This window comes from Ictalurus punctatus, chromosome 11 (assembly GCF_001660625.3).
Source record: "Ictalurus punctatus breed USDA103 chromosome 11, Coco_2.0, whole genome shotgun sequence".
Lineage (NCBI taxonomy): Eukaryota > Metazoa > Chordata > Actinopteri > Siluriformes > Ictaluridae > Ictalurus > Ictalurus punctatus.
In genome coordinates, this window is record NC_030426.2 from 9757461 (window position 1) to 9783718 (window position 26258).

The 26258-nt window shown below is 39.7% G+C and overlaps 1 protein-coding gene across 3 annotated transcripts; it reads left to right on the forward strand.

Annotated features, from left to right (window-relative positions):
• Positions 1-1581: 1581 nt before the first annotated feature.
• Positions 1582-24642, forward strand: cttnbp2nla (CTTNBP2 N-terminal like a). Of its 3 annotated transcripts, XM_017480373.3 has the most exons (5): positions 1584-1845; positions 11057-11164; positions 19171-19434; positions 19702-19809; positions 21215-24642. In XM_017480373.3, exons 1-5 carry the CDS (start codon positions 1831-1833, stop codon positions 22415-22417), a joined length of 1698 nt encoding a protein of 565 aa, XP_017335862.2. In that variant the 5' UTR covers positions 1584-1830; the 3' UTR covers positions 22418-24642. The 3 variants fall into 3 exon arrangements, with proteins under 3 accessions (XP_017335863.2, XP_017335862.2, XP_053539657.1); XM_017480374.3 differs by lacking the exon at positions 11057-11164 and having other exon boundaries at positions 1582-1845; XM_053683682.1 differs by lacking the exons at positions 1584-1845; positions 11057-11164 and adding an exon at positions 11225-13399.
• Positions 24643-26258: the final 1616 nt, after the last annotated feature.

The window sequence follows — 26258 nt, forward strand, 5'->3', positions numbered from 1 at the left end:
GAAGTGTTCAGGATGGAGGTCATCAGGTAGGCATGACAGGGGTATCCATTGTCACCTACTATGTGGCCCTGAAATGTATGGCTTTCAAACAGAGTGCAGATGTGGCGGTTATCAAAGATCCTTCTGTCATGTGTAGATCTTGCCATTGAGCTACAGTGTTGGTGATTTGGGCCTTCTAATCACACACAACTTGAACTTCGATGGACGAATAGCCCTTCCTGTTATGAAACAGCTCTCCATTTTCTCTGGTTTTTGAATGGGAATGTGAGATGCGAGATGTTTCTCCTGTTGGTGCAAATCTTACAAACTGTTGAGACGCTTCCTTATTTTTCTGAGAGGAACTCTTTCATTTTCTCCAATCCACCTAATAATAATGATAATCAGTCTTTATTGGTCACTTATACATTATAGCACAGTGAAATGCTTTTCTTCGCATACCCCAGCAAGTTGAGATAAGAGCACAGGGTCAGCCATGATTCAGCGCCCCTGGAGCAGAGAGGGTTAAGGGCCTTGCTCAAAGGCCCAACAGTGGCAGCTTGGCAGCGCCGAAGCTTGAACCCCCGACCTTCCAATCAGTAACCCAGAGCCTTAACCGCTAAGTCCTGCCATTCTGACAATTTAAACCTCTGTTTAATCTTAATCCCTAACTGAAATTTAAATCCGAGTTTAAAGTGATGGAGCAACAAGATTATAGTTAATCCAGGTTTATTGTAAAAACAAATCCAGGATTAACATGATGGTTTAAATGTAAACCTGCTTATTTTTAAACAAGGATTAAAGTTTGGTGCAACAGAATCATTAGATAAACCTTGATTTAATCTGGATTTAAACTTAATCCTTATTAGTGCAACCCACCCTAAATCTTAAATGCCTTTGAATGTTAGAAGGGGGGGGGACGTGTGCACTAGCCCAGTCACAATAGTGATGGGAAATTCGGATCATTTTACTGACTCGGATCTTTGAATCTCATTCAGCAAAATGAATGAATCCTTTTATGAGTCATTTCGTTCATTTCAGCAGAATATAATTAAAATGTTACATGTTAAATTCCCCCAACACATCTAGTACTTAATAAACTATAAAATAAACTATATGCTAATGCAGCAAATGCCGAATTATGAGAAACAGGAATGATTAATTAATAGCTTAGCATTAGGTCTTCAGACGATGCAGTCTGTTTGAGTGTTAGATTGGATCACCTCACCGCCGAGTCCTTCTTTATTTAGTCACGTCACATTTGTCACGTCTGTTCGCCGGAAACAGAAATGATTAGTTCACCTCTCGAGTCTTCGGGTTCGAGTCGTTGGTTCATCCCGTTTCCGGTACTGCCTGGTGCATTGCATATGCGGCGGTCACCGGAAAAACGAACGACTCGAACCACAAGACTCAAGAGGTGAACTAATCATTTCTGTTTCCGGTACAGAACCAATGGGGATGTTGCAGCACCTGCGCGGTCAAAAATGACGAATTACCCTCTGAGTCAACTCGTTGTTCCCGAGTCATATAAAAGATTCGTTCTAAATGAACGAATCGTTCATGAACCGACACATCACTAAGTCACAGTTGGGGCAGTTACAGGGAGACGGAGGCTGCACAAAGAACAAGACCCCATCGTCAAATTTCTTCTTATTATTCAATCCCTGCCTCCTGCTCCCTACATCGCTTTCCTATTGGTCCACAGTGTTCAATCCAGCTTGCTTATTGGCTGCCTAGTATGTCAATCATCGCTACTCGTTCCCGTTGTCTTTTCATCACGAAATGCGGCTATGTAGGTTACTCGTCTTTAACTCAAAATTTGATGCCCAGTCTTAGAAAGTGAACAAAGCTGCAATGGCGCCGACGACGGTAAGAATTTCCATCGTATATAAACTACGAATATGGAGTTGTTGTTGTTTTTTTTCCCACCACATTTTTTTTCTTTTACATGCGTGGGATGAAAGTACAGCGCAACAGTTTTGCAAACTTTAGTGCAAAAATCACGCTAGTCTACAGCCGTTTACCAAGACCGCCAAGAGAAGCTGTAGAAAAATGAACTTTGATTTAATTGCTTTTATCCGAGACGATATTATTGTGCATTTGAGCATATTGAAACTTTCCCAAGTCATGCAGTTTTGTGTAGAAGTTGGACAGCCCGCTCTTTGTTACTTCTGCAGTGCAGGAATCGGATATCAAATAACCACAGGATTCCTGTCAGGAGCAACTAACACACTGTAACAACTCACACACCCGACACACAAAGGCTTTCATTTCATACACGCCGAAGCTTTACAACACCATCACTGCTGTATTCATGTAACTATGATATGCTGCTGTTTAAAAAAAAAAGAAAAGAAAGAAAGAAAAAAAGAGAAAAGTCTTGCTTATGTCTTATTCATGTCAAATAACTGACGTTGTTGCTTTACAAGCACTAAGGAATATAATACCAGTGGAGCAGAGGGAAAACTGTCGCAATGTTTTAATAGTAATAAAGTTAGCTATTACATTGTTAAAGTTAGGAAAAACCTGTTCATTTTGAACTGGAAGGCTGTGTGCTTATGTTCATCTCATGGCATGGTTGTTTTTGTTTGTTTGTTTGTTTTTGGAAGAAAAGCTTCAAAAGCTGAATCCGAATGGCTCCTTCAGCATTCAAATGCACTGCAGAAAATAGAGGGAGGAAATAATGGATGTTGTTTTATATATATATATATATATATATATATATATATATATATATATATATATATATATATATATCTCCAATGGGAAAGCACTTGGAATTCAGTCAAGAGTTGTCTGCTGTGGAGCCTAAAGGAATGTCGGCAAACTTTCTGAAGTGGTTGAACATGTTTAACACCGTGGCCCTGCTGAATGCCCAGGGCCAGAGAGGAAATGCCATATTACTGAACCATATAAGGAGCACTGCAAGACTGGGCTAAATCCTGAGTGAACATTTAAGTGCACTTCATGGAGTGTAGGAGTCATAATTTTGTCCCCTGTATGTATAATGAAGAGCCATTTGGAACTAGGATTTTGGGTGAAAGACCGGAAAGCTTAGAGGTGATTTATAGTGGTGGAAATATTTTAAAACCGCCGGCTGAACGGCTGGTGAACTCTTAATGTGACACGGTTAAAGTCTGGCCAGCATTATTTGAACCAAAATTTTATATATATATAGGATCAATATAGCAGCAACGATTATATGACATTGTGCTGTTTGAATGTAGCACTACAGTATATGGTTCCTTGTGAGCACATTTGACTCACACCTCCAGGGTGTCACGACTCTGTAGGATAAACAGTACAGAAAACGGTTGGATGGATTGTTCACTGTGACGGCCTGTATGGCTGTACTGGCCAGAGACAACTGATCATCATGTCATTTACAGAACACCTTGAATATGATTTTGCAAGAATCATAGTGACCTGAGGTACATATTGTTTCAGCCTTTATCCCTGCTTATGCTACGATATGACTACTTTGGGGAGGAGAATTTTGTCAGTGGTCAGACGCAAACCATGAAAGCTGTCAACGCCACTAAAGACCACAGAGCTACTTGATAGCAATTTAGTTCATAAAACAAAAACAGCATGTATGGAACAACTTGGCAAGTTAATGCAAACATGAAAGTGTTAACACAGCCATGGTGAGATTAGTGGTAACAGTTTTGATGAGGGAGAAAACTGTAGTTCTTTGCCGTCTGAATTCCTGATCTAGTACAGTAGCCCAAATTGTGGTTTCAGAGTGTATTATGTAACTCAATCCTCATCACTTCATGATGTGGAAACTTTGGCTGACCAGACTAATATCAGTGCGAGCCTGCAGTTTTGCTGAAAGCAAAGTACTGGCTGCGCATGGAGGTGAGAGTGCTCAGTTTGAGCTCCGTGCGCTTTATGCATGATGATGGGAATGATATTTACCAATCATTCATTGTTGTCGTGGTTTACTGAGCTCAATGAGCTGTTGAATATGTGACTTCTATAAGTTTCAGTCAGTTCTATTCCGTTTGCGCTACACTTCATTTTAGACTTTCAACATCCTGAGGACTACTGAGGACATGACAGTGCTGATGGTATGGAATGTGGCTTTGGCTCATGAGAGGAAGATGGATGGCCCTCAGTTATTGATGTTCTTTCTTTCTCATGAACCTTGTGACAGAAATACATCTGTATATACAGTGTACGTCTGTATGCCTGGGTCTATAAATAACACCGTGAGAACGTTTCTCCAAGCTTTCTGCATATTTGATGTATTTCTCTATTGCCATTAAAATCATACTTTCTGATAAGAAATGATATTAATGTGACAGAGATTCTGAGGAACTGCAGAGATGGTGTTAAATGGTGTGCAGTGTTCATGCGTAAAGGACTGGGGATTCCCGGCATGGTTTTTTGTATGAGCAAGCTACCAAGAAAGCATCAGATTTCCTCCGACTCCCTTTGTCTGACCCTGAGTGTTTTTTTTTCTTCCCCCAGGCATTGAGTGGGCTATATCAGGCAATTCTTCTACTCCCCAAAGAGTGCGCCTACTCAGTGCTGTACCTGGGTTAATTATTCCCATATGCCTTCCCTATTTTTATCCCTATCCTAAGATACCCCCAGGAAGACCTGGCATTCTGTTTTTGTTGCCTGGATGTTTGTAATGGTCTGAAATCAGGAGCACACTCGGAAGTTAATGACATTTTCAAAGTGCATTCTTGTGCATTAAAAACTGTACCCAGTAGATGTTCTGGCTATATCAGCTTGGCTTGTGTAACTGGTAATACAATGAGGGGAAAAAATGCTCATGATGGTGCTGATATTTATCCAAAATAGACTATTGTTTTAACATTAAAACAGCAGAAATACCACCATGAAATTTGCTTATCACTCTCTACAAGTCTCTACAAGATTTTGGCAGTGTCTTTTGTTCCTCTTGGCAGATCCATGCAAGCTTAGTCATCAGGGCTTTTGTTGGGCTACTCAAGGACGTTCAGAGACTTGTCCTGAAGACACTCCAGCATTGTTCTGGCTGTATGCTAGGGGTTGCTGTTGTGCTGAAAGGTGAACTTCACTCCAGTCTGAGGCTTTCTTCAAGCACCTCTCTGTATTTTGGCTCCATTCACCCGTCCATCAATTCTGACTAGTCTCCCTGTCCCTGCTGCTGTAAAGCACCCTCATAGCATGGTGCTTCCATGACCGTGCTTCACCATAGGGATGATATTACCAGTTGATGAGCACTACCTGGTTTTCACCAGATGTAGTACTTGGAGTTCAGCCCAAAGACTGATTTTTGTCGATTTTTGTCTTATCAGACCGAAGAATCTTTTACCCAGGAGTGCCTTTTGTCTACGTCTGAACCTCTGTTCGAGTGATCATTGGGTTCTTGGTGACCTCCCTGACCATGACCCTTATAGCCCAGTTAATGAATTTGGCTGGACAGCCAGCTCTAGAAAGAGATCTAGTGTTTCCAAACTTCTCCCATTTCACAGTAGTGGAGCCCACCGTGTTCCTGGGAACATTCAAAGCTTTAGAAAAGGTTTCATACCCTTGTCCATATCTATGTCTTGAAATAATTTGATCGCAGAGGTCTGTAGACAGTTCCTTTGACTTCACGGCTTTATTGTGATCTGACATGCACCTTATGTGGGACCTTATACACAAAGGTCTATGCCTTTCTAAATAATGTCCAAACAATTGAATTTGTCACACGTGGACTCCAGTCATGTTCTAGAGACAGCTCAAGATAATCAAAGTAAACATTCACCTGATGCACCTGAGCTCAGTTTCAGAGTGCCTTAGCCAATGGTCAGAATACTTAGCTAAATGATTTTACATTTTTAACAAAGAGCTCATTTCAGTTTTTGATTTCTAACAAATTTGCATTATGGATTATTATGTGTAGAGGAATGCCCCCAAAAAAAGTCAATGTCATTCATTTAAAATCTGTAATACAATAAACGTGCAAAAAGTAAAGAGAAAGTGAAGGTACCGAGATTTCAATTCTTCCGGAACTGATGGGGGCAGCAAATGCACAAGTGTTTTAGTCGGTCCACAAGTGGTAAAGAAGAAGAACGCCTACAAGCACACGGGAAAAACTACAGAAGATGGCGACGAGTTTAGCTCTGCCCCGACCCGTTGAGAGGCAGAGAGAGGAAAGCTCGTCGAGAGGAACGCTAGAATCGGTTTCCGGTGTGCAGCCGATGCTATCGTTCATTTCAACAAAACGAGGAAACACCTGGAATTTGGCGAAGCACCTGAAACACAGGCCTTATATTATGTTTGTTTGTGGCAGCTGGCATTGTTGCCGTGAAACCAGCTAACGTTATGCTCCATGTAATGTTTGCGATAGCCAGTTATTTGTTAACAACGCTAACGTATTGCAGTATTATAAACTACCTCCTAATGGGCCACCATGCAGCTCCATTCAGCCCGTGTCCTGTCAGCTAAATGTAGAATAATGTCTCAAATTTATTCAAATGTTGATGCTTTTAATAAATCTTTTTGGCCTGCCACCATATCAGTGAATTTAAACTAATGCTTGCATTCAGAGTATAAGGGGTGTGTGTGTGTACGCGCGCAGATTTAGGAGTGCATGTTAGCACTTGTTATTAGCACTTAGCACTGTTTTATTAGTCATTGTCAGACAGTATTTGATAACTAAAATATCCCTCTCTCTCTCTTTTTGCCAGTATTAGCCAGAGGAGGATGTCCTCAAGGAGTTTTTACTTTTATTTAGAAATGTTTATTTATTTTAAAAAAATAAAAAATTTAAACTACACCATGGTATTGACTTTGGTATCGAGTATCGTGCACTTTTGGTGGTATCGGTACTGACTACTAGATTTTTGGTATCGTGACATCCCTATAGAGTCGAATGCTTTTATTGCCATGGCACGGAAGTACAGCGAAATGTAATGTGCAGCACCCGATGCCGCCAGAAATATAAAAAAGTATATAAGAATAAGATTACAAAAGTTTAAAGGTAAAAAGCATACATCCGTATCCATATACTGGTAGATGGGTAGACGGTGATGAGGTCGCAGTCTGAGGGACAGTGGGTGCGTGGTGGGGGCGTGATGTGGGTGTCAGAAGGACAGAGAATTAGACATGTTTAATTTTGTTACATTCTAATATGCAGCTTTAGACTCTAAGAGTCCGCATGGATAATTTAAACACTATCATTATGTTTTAGTTGTTTTTCTTATATAATGTTGGATGTTTCACTCAATTGAAAATGAAAACCCAAGGCACATATGCAAATACCGGCTTGTTTTTGCTTTATGGAAAAGGTATTGGTACACTGTATTATATCATATTGTTATCTGTTCTGTCATAACAGCAGACAGAAACAGAGCTAAATTACTTATACAATCATGTGAAAAAATAAGTACACCCTATGGAAGTTGTTGGCTTTTTTGACAGATATGCAAAAGCAAACATTTGATCCTCTTTGAAACATCAATAAAGTTGATGTACTTGAACAAAACCCAAAATGTAAAATAGCTTTTTCAATCATTTATTCAACAGAAAGATCAATAGATGTGATATACTTCTGTGGAAAAAGTAAGTACACACTTGGCCTCAGAAGCTAGTATTTCCCCCCTTTAGCAGAAATAACTTCCTGTAGGCGATTTGCATAATTGTCCACCAGTCTGTGACATTGACTTGCTGGAATTTTTGACCACTCTTCCATGTAATATTTTTTCAGTTGCAAGATGTTTGAGGTTTTTTTTTGCATGTACTAACTGTTTCAAATCCCCCCACGACATTTCAATGGAAATCAAATCCGGGCTTTAACTAGGCCATTCCATAACCCCCATTTCTTCTTTTTGAGTCATTCCTTGGTGGATTTGCTAGTGTGCTTAGGATAATTATCCTGTTGAAAGGTCCACTTTCAGACAGGACAGATGGCCTCACATTATCTTCAAGTGCTCTTTGATATGATGCAGAATTCATAGTTGAATCAACGAATGTATGCTGTCCAGTCCCTGAGGCATCGAAGCAACCCCAAACCATAAAATTTCCACCACCATGCTTCACAGTTACTATGAATTGCTTCTCCTGAAAAGCTGTCTTTGGTCTGCGCCAAACATGTCTGCTGTCACTGTGGCCAAACAACTCACTTTAATTCATCTTTCCAGAGCACATTATTCTAAAAGGCCTGGTCTTTGCTTACATGCTCACTGGCAAACTGTATTCTTGCTTTAATGTTCTTTTTAGACAGCAAAGGCTTTTACTGATACACCTCCCATTCAGGTCAAATTTTTGCAATCTTTCTGACTGTAGAAGCAGGCACTTGGACACCAACAGTGGCAAGACTTGCTAGCAGATCCTGTGATGAAATTTTGGGCTTCTTGGAGACTTCTTTTTGCTGGGACAGCCAGTCCTGAACAAATTGGCAGTCGTTTGAAATCTGCGCCATTTGTAGATGATTTTCCTTACAGTGGAATGATGTATTTCACACAATTTGGAGATCTTTTTAAATCCCTGGTCAGACTCATAGGCATCTACAACCTGTTTTCTGAAGGCCTTAGAGAACTCTGTAGATCTTGGCATGATGACGCCACACACCTCAATATCAAAGGGAACTCCAGACAATAGATATGAGAGGGGAATAAATAAGACAGGTTCCACCTGCACTTCCTAAGCAGGTTATGATCACTGGCACCCAATCTTAAAGACCTGATTCTAATTTTATGAATTTGAAGATGTGATAAATGTAGGGGTGTACTTACTTTGTCCATTTACTTTTTTTGATACTACAATAGTGTCATTTGACAGAGTGTATCAACTTTATTAATATGCACTGTTTCAAAGAGCATCAAATGTTTGCTTGTCCAAATATGTCCAAATAAATAAATGAAAACATTTCCATAGGGTATACTTATTTTTTCACATTGACTGTGCAAACAGAATAAATGTATGTCATTGACGTTTTCTAGGAGGATACATTTATTTATCATTTTCCGAAGGAGTCTTCAGAGTCAGCACTTTGTAACAATCAGGAAGTGTTCCATCACGAGAGAGAGAGACGACAAAGGGCTTTGTGGTTTCTCTGCATATTTGTCATATGAAGAGAACGACTGTTCATAGCTAGTATAATGTAAGTATTATGTGGAACTGACTTGTTTTGTGGATGTTTCATTAAATGTAAGTATGAAGTAGAGCTGCAACAACTAATCGATATAATCGATTATGAAAATCGTTGTCAATGAATCCCATTAGCGATTAGTCAGTCTGCGCGCGGCTCAAAGCACATTTACTCATTGTGTTACTTCTTTTCCGAAAACACTCATCGGAAAGTACCGATCAAAGTTGTGTGCCAAATGATGTACTATACACTTACAATATGCACTATGTACCCTACCATGTAGTGTATGAATTTTAGAACGGTAATATTGTCTGAAATGAAACACTAGCATTTTTTTTTTACTAACTGGAAGAATAAGCCACTTCCTAGTCGATGACACATGACGTCAAACGCACGTAATGCGACGCCGCTAGCTTTATACCCAGAGTGAACGACAATGAATTTCTTCAGTTTACTGTTTGTCAGCGTTACCTTTTGTGCCAAACATGACCTCAGGCACCATCAGACAGAGGAGTAATCATCAAGTGACCGCAGAAAAAAAAAGTGTGTGACCCACTAAGCCATGGAAGAATTTTATATTAAATGCCACCAAGAAAATTGTAACCTGCAAATCTTACAAAGTGGAGCTTGTGTAGCAGGGAAGCACAACAGTGATGCACGAGCACAACCTTATGTTTATATCCAAAATGCTCCACTGTTTACAAGGAGTTGAGGAAATTGGTGCAGGTTGCTTAAGAGGTTCAGTTTAAATCGAGTTCATTGCCATTATATGCTTTATGTGTGCACCTGCAGTATAAATTCTGTCATTTATTATATTATATATTATTATTATTATTATTATTATTATTATAACTGGAGCGATCTGTAAGTGAACTATTAGTAACAAGGCCGCATCGCTTTTCACTCGCAATATATACGCGTGATAAATAGTGGGAGCGCAAGTAAGATCTGTAATGTCTAATTAAAATGATACGATCAAAGTAAATATAAGTAAAACAATATGCCTAAAAGCAGTGAGTAACAGAAACTGTTAGGTGCAATGAAAGTGAAAATTTTTTTTTTTTTAAACGGGTGTCAATATCAGAAGTAACAGTCAGTTTATGGTGTGTCCACCAGCAGCTTTAAGTCTCATCCTCATGGACTGTACCAGATTTGTCAGTTCTTGTTGTGAGATGTTACTCCACTCTTCCAGCAAGGCATTTGCAATTTCTCGATCACGTCTGGGCGGACACATGGTTACATGTAATGTTCCACTGCAAGGACGATCAGCTGTCCTTCCTGTCTCCCTGTAGCACTGTCTTAGGTGTCTTACATTACAGACATTGCAGTTCATTGCTCTGGACACATCTGCAGTCCTCATGCCTCCCTGCGGCAGGCCTATGGCATGTTCATGCAGGTGAGCAGGAACCCTAGACATCTTTCTTCTGGTGTTTTTCAGAGTCAGTAGAAAGGTCTATCTAGTGTCCTGTTATTGTAACTGTGACCTTAATTGCCTACCGCCTGTAAACTGTTATGGTCCCGGTGTAGATCTACAGTGGGACACAATTGATCATAAGCCTAGACCTGTCATGAGCAAGTGTTTTACTGCTATTGATACTTTTAAATCTAGAAACGCTAAATAAATAAATAAATAAATCAGTAAATATAATATAGTATAAATAATAAAATAATGAATTATAAGGGATTTCAAGATTCAGGCAGTCTCAGTATACATTTTCTTATCCTCAGTGATTTAATTAACAATAGCGAAAAATTCCAGAACAGAATATTCCAGAGCAACCAGAATGTTGTCCATGACTAACATTATCACATATTCGCTAGCGAGCTAGCTTAGCGAATTCGACTTAAAGTTTCCCAGTACCACACGATTTTCTAATCTCTGACGTGACGAGCTTATTTCCTCACATCAGTAACTGAGTTCATATGCCATTGAATCAGTCACGGATACTGTTTACACTCCAGTAAAACCATATGCATAGCTCATTCGCTCTTTTGTTTTGTATGCAGGAGTCCAGGCTGAATGTTGATGCTTTGAGTAAGAAAGATGTGCTGCTGCTCTTCAGTGTGCTGGAGGGAGAACTGGAGGCCCGAGACCTTGTCATCCAGGCACTGAGGGTGAGTGAGTGAGACTGAGTTCTGCTCTTTAGATCCACTGTATGCCTGATGCTGCTTTTCTTTACCCTAATGCACACAGATGTTGGCATACGACCAAGGCTGCATGAGTCGCCTGAGAGACTGGATATCTTGGTGGGAAATTTCCATTTTGAAACCCCAGTCAGGAATTGTTAAAACACCACTACTCCCACCTCACAAATAATTTAGAAAACAACTGAAGTATGCTTCAGTGAATGCATTGTTAATTGCCCTTCTTCAGCTCATTCCATTGGCTCCCTGTAGCTGCCTGCATCAAGTTCAAGTCCTTGCTTGCCTATTGAGTAACCAGCGGAATTTCGGCCACCTACATGGAATCATTCGTCATTGGCTGGTCCCTGCAGATCTGCGAGTGAACAACTCTTAGACTAGTGTTACCACCACCATATATCATAGTGTTATGTTAAAAGCCTCAACAATAGCTATGTTAAGAGTATCCATATTGAGGAGTAGAGAAGGCGAGATCCGGGAAAACACCAACAAGGCCAAATGTTCTAATATAAACACTGACAAACACAAGGATTCATTTGTGTGGGCTGACAATGAAGTGGAACTACTGCTGAAGATTACACTGGAATACAAATTGTTCGCATGTGTCTTATCCAAACTCTCCATTGTAGTTTGTACCTGTATTCAGATTTAATCCCAAGTGGGCACGCCTTTAAATATGAACCGACCACTGTGCTCTCAGTCTTGTGCCGGTATTTATCCTGAGATGGATTTCACCACCTGATTTGAGCTGTATTCTCAAACAACCCAACAAGTCCATACCACAGCATCTATTCTTAAGCAGCAAAAAGACACACATCAGTCACATGTTCCAGTATTTTCGATCACTTGAAAGAATGAGTGGGTTCAAACAAAACCGTGCCAAGTTCCAAATGAAAGCTTTTGAGCTCGAACCCAAATGCCTTGCTGTTCCAATACTTTCAGATCGGACTGTATAAGAGGTTATCTGATCAATCTGGATAATGTATTGGTATGCGGTTATATCCGTACTTTAAGTCGCTGGATCAAAGCACCTACCCAATGAATAAATCTAGACTAAATGTTATTTATTTAAACCCTGCTGTTGGAGAGACATAAATGTTATACTGTTTGGTACATTTCCACACTAATATTGAATCGCGTGAACTGCTTTCACATCCTGAACCTGTCGAGAAATATTTTAATGATCTTAAACATCTAATGCCGGGGACGACCCTGGATTTGTGTGTTCGCTTGGAGTACAGGTTGACCTGAGCAATCCTTCCAAACAGAGGTGGAAGGAAGGATAAATGTAATGTGATGTTCTGAGAGAATTATCGGCGTCCTTCTTGAACTTGCACTAAAATGAATATTACATAAAGTCAAAATTTTAATTTATGCACACAGAAGCTGTATAATTTTACTGTATTTAAATCTTTTTTATTATTATTATTTTTATTCTGAGATAGCCATTGTGCAATCTCTTGGCAGGGGCAACAAGTTTTCAGCAAAAATATCCTGATACGTAGTAGAATTCATGATTCCATTAATCTTCTCTAGATCCCCTGAACTACCAGCCACAAAACAGCCCCAAAGCATTAATGATTCACCTCCATATTTTATGACTTGTATTGCCTTCTTTATAGTACTCTTGTCCACTGAACAAACTGATGAAGTCTTGATCTGGCAAAAACACCTTTCCAGCTGCAGATTCAGTGGGACTTTATGGTCACTTGGAGATGCTGTCAGACTTATTTTTATGAAGGTGGTGTCTATTAGCTGATTTTATAACGTGACCGTATGTTCATGCTCCCACCTTTCTGACAAATTTTTTGTTGCTTCAGACTTGATTTGACCTCCAGGGTCGGGGGTTCGATTCCCACCGTGGCCCTGTGTGTGCAGAGTTTGCATGTTCTCCCCGTGCTGCGGGGGTTTGCTCCGGGTACTCCGGTTTCCTCCCCCAGTCCAAACACATGCCTGGCAGGTTGATTGGCATGTCTAAAGTGTCCGTAGTGTATGAATGGATGTGAGTGTGTGTATGTGATTGTGCCCTGCGATGGATTGGCACTCTGTCCAAGGTGTACCCCGCCTTGTGCCTGATGCTCCCTGGGATTGGCTCCAGGTTCCCTGTGACCCTGTAGGACAAGCGGTATAGAAGATGGATGGATGGATGGATGGACTTGATTTGTGCTTGATGGTATCTTTAACATCTCCATTACCCAACTTGCGCAGGTCAGCAGCAGTCTTTCTTGTTGTATTGAAAGCACTTTGTTGTTACATGTGAAGGCGTTTTATAAGTAAATAACCTCATGTTTATACTCAGATCTTACACTGTCATGATATTCAGAACTCCTGCATACTTAAGGTTGTTGTTTGTTTTTTTTACAGGATAACAATTTCTTTATGTTTGTTTTAAAATATTTGTTCAATATGCCAGTAATTTAATCAAATGTGTTTGGAGAGAAAATAGCATTATTATAAAAAGAATTGCCAATTGTGTGTCAAGTGGGGTACAGTAGTTTTGTGTGCATGTCTGTCAGCACTGTGGAGTTATTGTAGCTATTTAATCAAATCAGAAAATTGCTACATGGTTTAAAACTTTTTTCTCTCCTCCAGACAAGTCGGCTCAGACTGTTTTCGGGAATTGGGCTGCATTCTTCTGTGTTTTCTTTGGTTTTCAATAGTGATCTTTCAACATTGTGAAATGGACCCATCCTGTCATCTCTGTTACACTCATTCGCTGACGCTTAGTCAGTATGCGTCATTAACTTTTTGTTTGTAAAAACAACACAGAGACATTATTATATTGTACATGAGTCTGACAGCTTGCTTTGAATGTTTTTTGGTTTTTTTAAAAAAAACTTTTGTTCTTCCTTAACTGTTTCGATAGACTCAAGTGCACTAATCACCAATTACATTAGGATTATTGTTCTGGTTTGTAGTTCCTGCAGTAAAGTATAAGCTCTTGAGGCCTGAGTCTATGTTTAATACAAATTATGGAAGTGGTCCATTTTTTGTAGAGAAATAAGGAAGTGGGACCAAATAACTTCAGAGTCATGTTTTCCATGTCTTATGGCTGCTGTTAGTGAAAACTGTCTGAAGGGAAGAAAATAATTGTGAGACCAGAAGCTTCTGTTCAGAAAGAGTAATAAGGGTGTACAATGTTCAGCAAACCGGTAGCATAACAGTAGCTTTGTTAGATTGCTTTGCTTTCTTTTGGGGTTTGAAGAGGAGATATTATTTATAGCAAGTGTCAGTGATTTGCAAACAATGTGTTATGACTTAGTGGTTAGGACGTTTGCCTCGTGTCTGTTTTCGGGGTTTGATCCCCTCCTCTGCCCCGTGTGCATGGAGTTTGCGTGTTCTCCTCGTGCTTCGGGGTTTCCTCTGGGTAGTCTGGTTTCCTCCCCCAGTCCATAGACATGCATGGGCTGATTGGCATCTCTATATTGTCCATACTCTGTGAATGTTTGTGCGATTGTGCCCTGGGAGGGTAAATGGTCTGACTTATATATCGCCTTTTAACCTTAGCAGTTCTACAAAGGGCTTTACACTGTGTCTCATTCACTCATACACACTCGTGCTAGCCTGCCATCGAGAGCAGCTTTTGGTCTAGTGTCTTGCCAAAGGACACTTCGGCATGTGGAGTCATGTGGGCAGGAATCGAACCGCCAACCCTACGATTAGTGGACAACCCGCTCTACCACCTGCGCCACAGCCACCCATCCAGGGTGTCCCCTGCCTTGTGCCCCGAGTCTTAAAAGCATTAAAAGTATTTTTACTTCATTTATTCATGATTTTCAAAAAAGTCATTTTGAAATAAATTTGATGAAATAATATTTTAGAGTAATGAGTTCGGTATTTCGATTGGCTATGGTTTGGGATTGAGTTGCAGGGAGAGACGCTGCTCCATGGGAATAACAACTTCTGCTCAAGTCATTCCAACCTGGGTATTGTGATTCTGTACACAAACACACACACACACACACACACACTCAGATGTATCATGAACAGACAGTATTTTTAACACTTGGTAGGTTAATCTTCCTGAGCCCTTCTCTTGCACCTTCCTCAAGATAATGTGTGCGAATGATAAGAGTGTAGGTTAATTCCTTGTATGCAGTTGGACAAAGTCACTTCACAAAATCTAAATGTCCAGGGGCTCACTTCCTCAGTAATTGGTCACTAGCAGAATGTGAAGAAGTGGAAACTGACAGGAGCTTTAACAACGCGTCTCTGACAGGCATTTATCTCGTCACAACAGCAATGCAGGCCATCAGCGACAAGTAGTAAATCTAAGGGTTTTGGAAAATCTACATTTTCCATAGCGAGATAGTAATGTTCCTTTTTAACACGAGTAACTATTTTAGTAAAGAATACATAACCTGTGAAAAGTGAAACACTGTTTTCTTAACATTCTTGTGAATTACATGAAAAACCAAATGCTGCAGCATTGATCAGAATTACTCTCGTACTCGATTGACCTTTCTGGTTGGTTATTAGGAGCACATTTTGTTGTTTTGAGTCGGTAGAATGTCCAGCCATGTGTCTGTCTGAGATTCTCGTTAGTGCGGTATTTCAAGAACGACTGCTTGAAAGTTTGTAGGATTTCTATGGACCTATCCTTGTAACAAGCAGATGAACTGATTAGATTTTGGAATGGATCCAAACAGGGTCAGGTTCACAACAAGGTCAAATGTCTGAAATAGTTTTTCTTCAATAACTTCCTGCCTGTTTGAAAAATATTTTATGGATATTTCTGGTATATAAATTAGTATACTAGACTTGTTGGTCACAGACACATCCCTGTCTATGATGCTGGCATCGAGTTCTACTTGTTATAGATTAACTTGTAGTTTATTTTCAATTCCAATGGGACAAGTCAGAAATGAGTCATACCAATGATTCGTCTTATACTATATTACTTGAACAGACAGCAACAAAAGATCTCCTGTTACTACTTCGAAACATATGCCAAGCTGAGTCCAATTTTCGTTTTGTAGAGACAACGGAGCTTTGCAAAGGACTGGGATCCCATGGACCCAACAACAACAACAAAAAAACGTGAACGGGCAGTTTTTACTTTTCTTTCAACTTTATTCATTGCTTGATCCTGGTTATGGTAGCTGTGGTTTAAAAGACTGATTTGTTTTTATTTTGGGAAATTGAACCAATTAAGTTCTTTAGAAAATCAGTAAGTTTATATGGACAACAATAATCCAATATTAACCCGATTAAGACAATACTGTGATTAAGAAACTCCCATGTAAACAGCAATTTTTATTACCTTAATCTGATTAAAGTCATACTCGAAGCAAACACAAATGGAATTAAGACATGTGGAGTATTCCTGTTTTAGTCGCATTATCGACGTGTATTACAGGCATGTACACACATTAATCACATTATTAACGTCGTGTGAGAGTTTTCAGAGCATTTTGTGACAGGACACGATCACACACGGCAGAGCTCAACCGTTTTACGGCAAAAAGGAGAGCACGGCTGCGTCCCAAACCGTATTATTCTGAATAAGGTCAATAATTAGATTACTGCTGTCCATGTAAACGTTGTCAATATCAAAGGCGGGTACAAACGAAAATAGTAACTGTGGGAGCAAGTTGGGAGCAAGGAGCAAGTTTGGATTGGTCAAACTTTCTGTAGCTGTGGGCAGGATTGGGATTAAAAATCTATTACTGAAATTTGTATTGAGAGTAAAAATCAAATCAAATGTAGGATGATTGGCTCTGGATCGACTGTCACCATGACCAGGATAAGGTGGCTATTGAAAGCGAGTAAAAATCACATCAACCTCACATGCACTGGGAGTATAAACTGTTTATATTTTTATATTTCTAACCAAAAACAGCAAACTAACAAATAGATAGAAAGAAAGAATGACCAATAGAGCCTTTCTCTAAACTTGTATGATAATATTAATGTTAAAGAAAAATGGGAAATGAAAGCAGCCAGCAGTGTTCTATGCTATATATTAAAATGTTTTTACTTATTACAGTGTTCTATACAGTAAGTTAGGAAGTGAGATGCCTGAGTGGTCTCATTAGTACCAGCCTCAATCAACACAGATTCTATTGCTCCATCTGACATGCCTAATGCAAGAACCTGGTGTGGAGTTTGTTTTTGTTTCGTGTGAAGTTGGGGGAGTTAGGTGGGGGGGTCGGGGTGTTCACGAAAGAATGCAGAAGGAGAGCTCTTACAGAACAGAGGCAATTATAGTTCTCTCAGCAAACATGAACAAACACGACCGTCTTCTTTATATTCACTTTGTGCTCACAATCTACAATAGGTTCCAGAAAATACCTTTTCTTTGTTTTCCTGTTTCTGTTCGCTCTTAGGGTTTAATTGAAAAGATCTCGAGGCTCAGGGACTTTATGTACTGAAAGGTCTTTTTTTCCGTTTACAGCGAGTAGTATTAGGTCTGGAAAATTGTAATTCCATGCCACATTCTTTCTAAGGACCATGTCTTAACGCAATCTTATCTCTTTGTGTCGGCGGAGTTGTCCCTGTCAGTCCATGCCAAAAGCCTAAAGCGCACTCATCTCATCAAGACTCAATCTCATCGGATGTAGTGATGCCTTCAGCTTTAGCCTTTATCAGACTCTCTGAGCTTTGTTAAATCACTGCCAGGTGGCTACCCTTTAGCACTGGATGCTGTTTATCTATGGGGAAAGGCAGAATTTCCTATCTGTCGTTATGATTTGCATATGTAGAAATGAAGAACTATCTGTTAGATCCACTGACCTGGGCTGGTATGTAAACAATTCATTTTACTGGATGTTTCCTATAAACAAAAAGCTCTTGCATCTCTTATGTTTTCTGCTGTCTGAAGTTCTTTATCGTCATTGTCTCTCGCTTTATCACACACACACACACACACACAATTAGCTGTTGCTATATTTGCCGTATTCAACATGCATTCTTAACACACAGTCCTTATACTGGAGGAATGTGCTTTATGGCCACCATGAAAACATAGGAGCCTCCTGCCTCTCTCTCTCTCTCTCTCTCTCTCTCTCTCTCTCTCTCTTCATGTGTTTGTGTGGGCCTTTGTGTAGTAAACTGTAGTCAGATCTTCACAGTTTTCTTGACTGGAAGACAAACCTGTAGTTCATCACTGATGATGATTTCAAACAGCCACCATATAAAGTATGGTGTATATAAACCGCTTTTCTGCTTGGCAGTTTACCATTCATGGGAAGCATTTTCCCATACGTTCCTGTAAGTTCCCAGTTTAGCATGCATATGGTAAGAGCAGGTCAGTGTCTAGAGACTTATCTTTTACAGCATGTATGGCACAAAAGGCCAAAACACACACACACACACTTATCAGATGGTCCTTCATGTTCTGACCTGACTCCTGTCTGTAATGTGTGCAGTATCTAAAACTGTGGTCTCAAAGCTCATACACAACCGCCTCCTCCTCCCTAAGCACGTCTACTTCTACCATCTAGACTCCCTCTATAGCGTGTATAACTCCTTTACTAATTGTACAGCTGTGTCCTTGTTGCCTGCTGACATGAGCAGCTTAAATGATTTGTATGACTCCAGTTGTTTGGGCCTTTCATCCAGCACTGACCCACTCCAGGCAGATGTTCCTCTCTTCCTTTATGGACCTCCCACATTGTCTCAGCACGAAATAAATGAATGCAAAAGACCAAAGTGTATCTTGCACAGTGAGCTTCAGAGGATGGTTTATGTTGTTCGTGGCAGGGTCATGAGCTTTGTATCCTTGTGTTTCCTGTTTATAAAGAGAAGCATGTGTGGGGGGGAGAGAAAGGATCCGGATAGAGGATACAATTCTCTTCTGGAATACTCTGTCTTCTAGCTTTAGCTACGGTTTCGCATGAGGCATCAGTCCTCTATGTTGATATGGGAAATCAATTATGTAAAACTATGATTTGGACTACTGAACACTCGCACACACATGCTGTTTGTTTTCTATTTTCCTGTCCCTCTTCATTGTGAACCTCTTGTCGTTTGTGCAGGCTCAGCGCAGGGAAACGTATGTGTGGGAGCGCTATGGGAAATATGATGTGAGCGATCCCTTCCTGGCCCTGCAGAGGGACAACGAGGCTCTTCGGAGCTCTGCTCAGGGCAGAGGAAATGGTGCAAGTTGTTCACAGAGACGAGAGACAGACAGCAGACGCTCTGATCCACTGACCATGCTCAGGCTGGTGGTGGGACACTGCAGGAGAATGCAGGAGAAGATGTTGAAACAGCTTGCAGCTGCTGAGAGCAGGCACAGAAGGGTGAGCCAGATGATGGGGTGGTTGAAGGGTTGGATAAATGGACTGCTGCATGTCGCATATTTATTAATACATTGTTTACAAAGTTAAATGGGGACCATGATCCCGAGATGTTGTGTGTTCCTGATTTGTCTTTGTATGCCTCTAATGACACCTGTTGTCACACTGTCATACTTTTCTCACTATAATTGGATTCTCCTGTTTCTGATAGACTATAGCAGGTCAAGTTAATACCGTTTACTCTTTGGCACTCCTATATGCTGGTTTCAGGTCATTGCAGATTTAGAGGAGGAGAAGAGGAGGCATGCTGAGGATACAGCTGAGGGAGATGATGTCACATGCATTTTAGAGAAAGACAGAGAGCGCCTCCTACAGCAGGTACGGAACCTTGCATCACTTTTGGCCGTATTGGAAATGGCATACTAGCATACTGTATATTTGCACCAGTAAATACTGTGTGCTAAATACTATTTCTTGTAGTATGCAGTATAGCGTGCAGTATGTGACAGGTATTTACTGCTAAACTACAGAGTCATGGAACTACCTGTCAGTCAAAGTCGCTTTTGAGGACAACTCAGACAAAAAATATCTTGTACTGCATTATTTATTATTGACTGTTACTTTCATTCAGAAGGTCTGAACTTTTGTGTGTGTTTTAGTTTGAAGTCAGTTCAAAATAAATTAATTAATTAATAACTTTTATAGTAGAAGTGGACATTTTAAACCAAGTGAACTATCAAACCATTAGTCATTTAGGAAGTAAAAAGCGTTTTTTTGGTTGGTTGGTTTCTTAAAAATTAAATAAATAATAAAAGATGAAGAGAAACTCTAATATTACACGTAGGCTAATTTATTATTTCTTTCTTTTTTGCTAAGTGTGTGTATTTATATACACACTAATAATACTATAATAATAATAATACCATAATAGTTTAATCGTTGTGAAATGAATCGTACGAAAGAGTTTTCACTTCGCTATAGGGACACACAATAGGAAAGTGTAGTCACTGGCTGAGACTCTACATGGGGTTTTTGTTACTGCTGGTGCTCACTGGACTACCTTACACATCATTGTTTGAGAACTGCAGCAAACTACGGCAACTCAAATAACTCAAAATATATGGCATGTTGGCATTTTGCACTAAATGATAAAAAAAAACAAAAAAAACTAATATCTTTCCTGAAATTTCTATGAATGTTCTGTCTTCTTGTAATTATAGGGAGAACTTTTGATCAAATGTAATAGTTTGAAAGTAATCGTTTTTTGATGCATGATTTAATTTTGAATGAATGACTTAAGTCAAACCTCGTGTGCTTTATTAGACAGTTTTGAACAAACGACATTCTGTAGAGGTAATCAGTTTTAATATTTCAAAATTGATTTAGCTTCATACACTGTTAATTACATTAACTAGCTTAAAGAACTATTGCTAAAAATAGAACAAAGACTTGACTTGGACCTCAGGGACTTGTGAACATGACTGATCTGTGTATCTTTGTCGTACTGGAAATGCTCATGTTTACATACTGCGCTTTTCAACAAATTAAGGATGAGTAGTATGCATATTTTGTATATTTCAAACAGTAACTTGCCTTTTTGAAATCAGAGGAAAGAAATAGTCATTTGTTGACTATTCTGAGCTTTCTTGGCTTATATGTAGAAACTGGGATTTGGAAAAATGTGACATTTAGAAAATAAATATGTCACTAATTAAACGATTAAATAATTTCAAAGTATTTCATTATTCATGACTGTATAATTATTGGTTTTGTGTGTGTTTAGTTGGAGTTTGAAAAGACAAAGTTCGCCCGCATGGAGAAGGAGAACAAGCGATTGCAAGCTCAGCTGGAGGATGAACGTGTACAGCACAAGCAGCTTATGGCTGCGCTGGGGCGCGAATGCAAACGCTCGAGCTTGCGTTCCCACGAGGAGGGACAGCGTGCCAGTGAGCTTAGTCGCCGCCTGGAACGCCAACGTGCCACCAATCAAAGTCTGCGGGCGGAGCTTGAGGAGGAGAAGACGCGTGCCATGCAGATGGAGGCGAGAAGGGAAGAGCTGCTGGCTGAGATCGATACAGAAAGGGAGCAGATGAGTCTGCGGTTGAGACGGGAAGAGGCATGCAGCAGTGCTCTACAGGAGGAGGTGGGGAGGCTGAGGAGAGAGGTACGACAGCTCAGGGGAGAGGAGGACATGGAGGAGCATAGTAGCGAGTTTGGGGAGGTGAGAAACGGTTCAGTAGAGGGTGGAACAGAAAAATCAGACATAATCCAGCTGGAGATTAACGGTCATCAGACTCCAGTAGAGGAAGGAGGAAGTGGCTTGAGGCAGAGGAATGAGAATGGAGGAGAAAATGGAGCTTTTCATTTTACTCTAAGCTCTGACTGTAATGAACTGACTAATGGGAACGTGTCATCCGCTAATCTGAATAATGAGAGTCTTCCAGCATTTGGCACAGGCTCTTCTCCTGAGACAAGGTCTTCCTCTAGCCTACAGGCTGCCTACCAGGCTGGGATCCAACAGCGTTTCCATGCAGCACGTCACAAATTCCAGTCCGTTGCTGAGCAGGACCCCCAGCTGGGCTCACCTGTCCCTCATTCCCCTCGTGAGCTTTCACCCTGTGCCACCACAGATCCTCCAGCAGAATGCAGCAACTCCAAACAGGCAGGCCGCAGCACAGTTACTCAGGCCGTCAACCGCTTCAGCACCAAACCGGCATCGACACCCAACAGCTCACCCTTTGGCACAGACTACCGTGCCCTGTCCCCATCCGGAGCTCTGTCTCCTGGAATTCGCTCTCCCACAATACCCAGGGTTGATAGGGGCGTCCCTCCACCTATTCCCCCTAAGAAACCGGGCCTGGCTGAGACCCCACCCTCCCCCGCCACCCTCAGAGCTGCCCACGTGGCTCAGATATTAGCTGGATGTGGACGTAAAAGCACAGAAAACAGCAAAGAACCAGACCTGCTGTTGTCTTCCAGCAGCTAACAAGCACACCTTATCCAACCAGTCATGAGTTCTGCAGTGGCACTGCCACATCATCATATTTATGCCTGCTATGATAATGCCATTAATCACAGACTTCATTATATGAAGTCATATCATATCTGTTATCTGTTATCAGTTATAAGTAAGGAATAACACTTGACGGGCCATGCTCTTATACGAAAGTAAGCCATGCCTGGGTGATGTGACACCCAGATTCCCACCTGAAGTGAACTATTTTTATGACACCATGGCCCGAAGAGTGTTCCTCCGCTTATAACACAGCAGTTTGCCAGCAATGATATTTTTTATTTATTAATGAAAGCTTTTGAACCATTTATAGTTGCATTTAGTGTTATGGAACGTCCTGTGAGTTCCTGTTATCACTTATCATGTTATAACAGCTATAAACATTCATTAGCTCACCAGCCTCTCTCTTTTTTGGAATCTTTGCATTGAAGTTATTAATACAAAAAACATGCAGCTTGTCGAGTTAGTGAGAAAAATTTAATTGTTAATTCCTCCGACCTGACGACTTTTCCAAAGACTTTTACTTTCACAAGACCCTGAATAACTGTTACGAAGCATTGACACTTGAGACCACTTCCATAAATGTTACATAAACTTCACATATCAGCAGGTGTAGGTTTATCTTTGAGCATCCACCATATAATTCTCAGTGAATGAGCTGTTACTAAAGAAACGGTAACGGATTAACACTAGCGCGTTAGTAAAAAACAACAACAACAACAGTGCCGTGTTATAGAAAATGAATCCACACTTTCCAATTTAAGAATTCAAATATGCTGTGGGATAAATCACAATATTTAACATAATATCTAATGTAATATTTTTACTCTCAAAGTTCAACAATCAGTATCAAGGTTTTCTTTTGGCTCTGTTTTCTGTCCAATGAGAACTTCCAATGTCGGAATAAGCTTTAAAGCAGTACCTGTGGGAAAAAAAAAGACAATTATCTTGACAAAAAAATGATTATTTGAACATATTTTCTCGCCACATTAAAACACTGTTGAGCTTCGGTTCGGTGTTGGTAATTATTGTGTGTTAATTATGAAAGAAGGCTTTGAGGGATTTTTTGGTACTTTTAGAAAGTCATGTTCAGTCAGAGGTAAGTTGAACATTTGTACAATTACCGTTTACTATGGTTCTGTGCATATACCTTTGTGTGCTCAACATATGCTTATGTATTGTATACAGCCCTCTTTGAGCAGCCAGGTTTTCATAAGTTCTTAGACTTCATATGCATTTTTGGCATATATCCATATCTGAAATGTTTTCTAGTTTATACACTGTAATGTATTTTTGTGACAGTTTGTATGTAACAGACAACCACGCTTTTAACAGCTTTTGTCATTTGTGCATATGTATATAAAATATTATACACCAATGATTAACTTTTAAGTTCTGCTTTAATGCTATATCTGTGAGAAATCCCGAGGTAGCACAACCATAATATTTGGATGTTTATGTCTGAGATTCAAGCTTATTAGTGTTCTTAATATTGTTGTTCTTAATGTTCCCAATCCAATGTATTCCATATCAGTGTTATATAATAATAATAATAATATAATGTATTATGAGAATATAATTGGACATGAGTTAGGAAAGTATTCCTCTGCGTATTAAATATATATACTTGGTCATAGCATCAAATACATAACTCCTTTACTCATGAAGGTTTTTTGTATCTCTTGAATCAAGCCACCAGGGGGAAGCAACTGATTAGCTCACAGTAAAGGTCCTTTACCCATTTCCTTCCTAGTGAGCTGTGTATAACATGCTTATATTTCTGTCTTGTATCCATGTTAAGACTTAAATCATTCAGAAAATAATGAATTATTAACCGGGACAGTATTTAGTACTAATCGGTTTTCATTTTTAGTTATTATTATTATTATTATTAATATTATTATTCTGACTATCTTTATATTGGCTTTAAAAAACAAAACAAAACAAAAAAACACTAAGCCGGTAAGTGTGAAAAATGTGCGAACTTCACAGGCATCCATGTGAGACTAACGGACTAGGAGCCTCTCCCTAAATCCATAATCCCCTCGTTATATCTCTCTATGTGTGACATAGGAGACAGAAGCAAACATGCATGAAGTATGTGCTGCTCTGGTGCCCTGCTGTACAGCTCCTAATAATGAACTTCCCCGCGTATTTAGGTTAGGAATTAAACCGAAAAATAACTTTTACCAAAAAAATACCACAGATGGAAGATATTTTCATGGTGTATTAGCTTTTAGATGCAGCACTGTGCCTTATTTTTTATGTTCTGTTCAGGACTAAAAGACCCATCTGTTTTGTTTTTATATATAAAAGGGAAAAATACTAAAACATGAATTCATTTCCCTGCATGAAGCTTAAAATGTCTGGCTCAACTTCTGTTTTCACTTAAAAATCAGTTTTGTTAATCATATTTATATTACTGAAAGGATGTATAGGTGTTTAAAAAAAAAAAAAAGACGTCTACAGTTAACTCCAGAGAAATGATTGTATAAAATAAATATTTCTACGAAAACATTTTTACTAAGCCTCCTTGTTTATTTATTTATTTTAGCAGCACAATGGCAAAGCGGGTAGCATTGCTGTCTCAGCTCCAGGGCCTCCTGTTCCTTTTTATTATTATTATTATTATTACTATTTATATATTTTGGGAATTACAACTATTACAGCATATTTGCGAACTGCTACTCTGGCTCTATCTCAGGGTTGCACAGCACACTCGGAGGAAAGTGCACATAGCTTTTTGGCATACATTGGCTACTGTCACTTTTCTAACTCCCAATCTCTCAGCGATGGGATGAACACTGTTCTGTTGCACCAGTCAGGAGTCCCCAGTTCAATCCTGAGCTTAAGTTGCTGCCTGTGTGGAGTTTCTGTGCATGCTCTCCCCATGTCCATATGGGTTTCCTCTGGGTTCTCTGGTTTCTTCTCACCTCCCAAAAGCATGTAGATGGATTGGCTATGCTTAGTAGCCCCAGGTGTGAATATGTGTGCAGGGTGCCCTGCACTGGACTGGTGTCCCATTCAGAGTGTATTGCTACTTCAGGCTCACTATTAATAGGATAGGCTCTGGATCCACTGCCACTCTGACCAGGATGAAGAATGGTTACTGAAGAATTAATGAAATTTCAAATGTTTATCTTAGTATTCACTATGTTTCTCTGTTTTTTATTAATATTTTTCTTAGTGCTTCAGGGGCTCTTGCAAAGATTTATGGCATCATTAATTCCACTAAGTATCTGGATATTTTAGCCTTAAACCCGGTTCGAGCCTAAAAGATTCAATCCAAATCAACACAGAAATGGTTGTGGGACACAAAAAACAATGTTTTGCAATAGCCATCTCAATCCCCGGATTTGAACCCTGTTGAAAACATGTGGTCTGAATTGAAGCGTGGAGTCACATGCACAAACCTAAGATTATAAAGAATTAAAAAGTTCTGCAAGAAGGCGTGCAACAAGATACATCATGTTCTTCAACCTTCTTATATATATATATATATATATATATATATATATATATATATATATATATATATAAATTTATTTTTAAAGGGAATTATTGGCAATTTTTGTGGTTAACTTATATACACACTGAAGATGTGAGAGCAATCTAACCTTTAAAAGAAGTAAATTTATTCTGAGAAAAAATTAGATAAATAAACCCTTAAGAAAACCATTAAAAAAATTTTTTAACTACATTAGCAATTATTAGCACCCAGACATTCCTATGAGCAAAATGTAAATGTTTACGGACTCTTATGTGGTCATCCATGACTTCCTGTTTCACTGGGGTATAAATGAGGTGACATAGA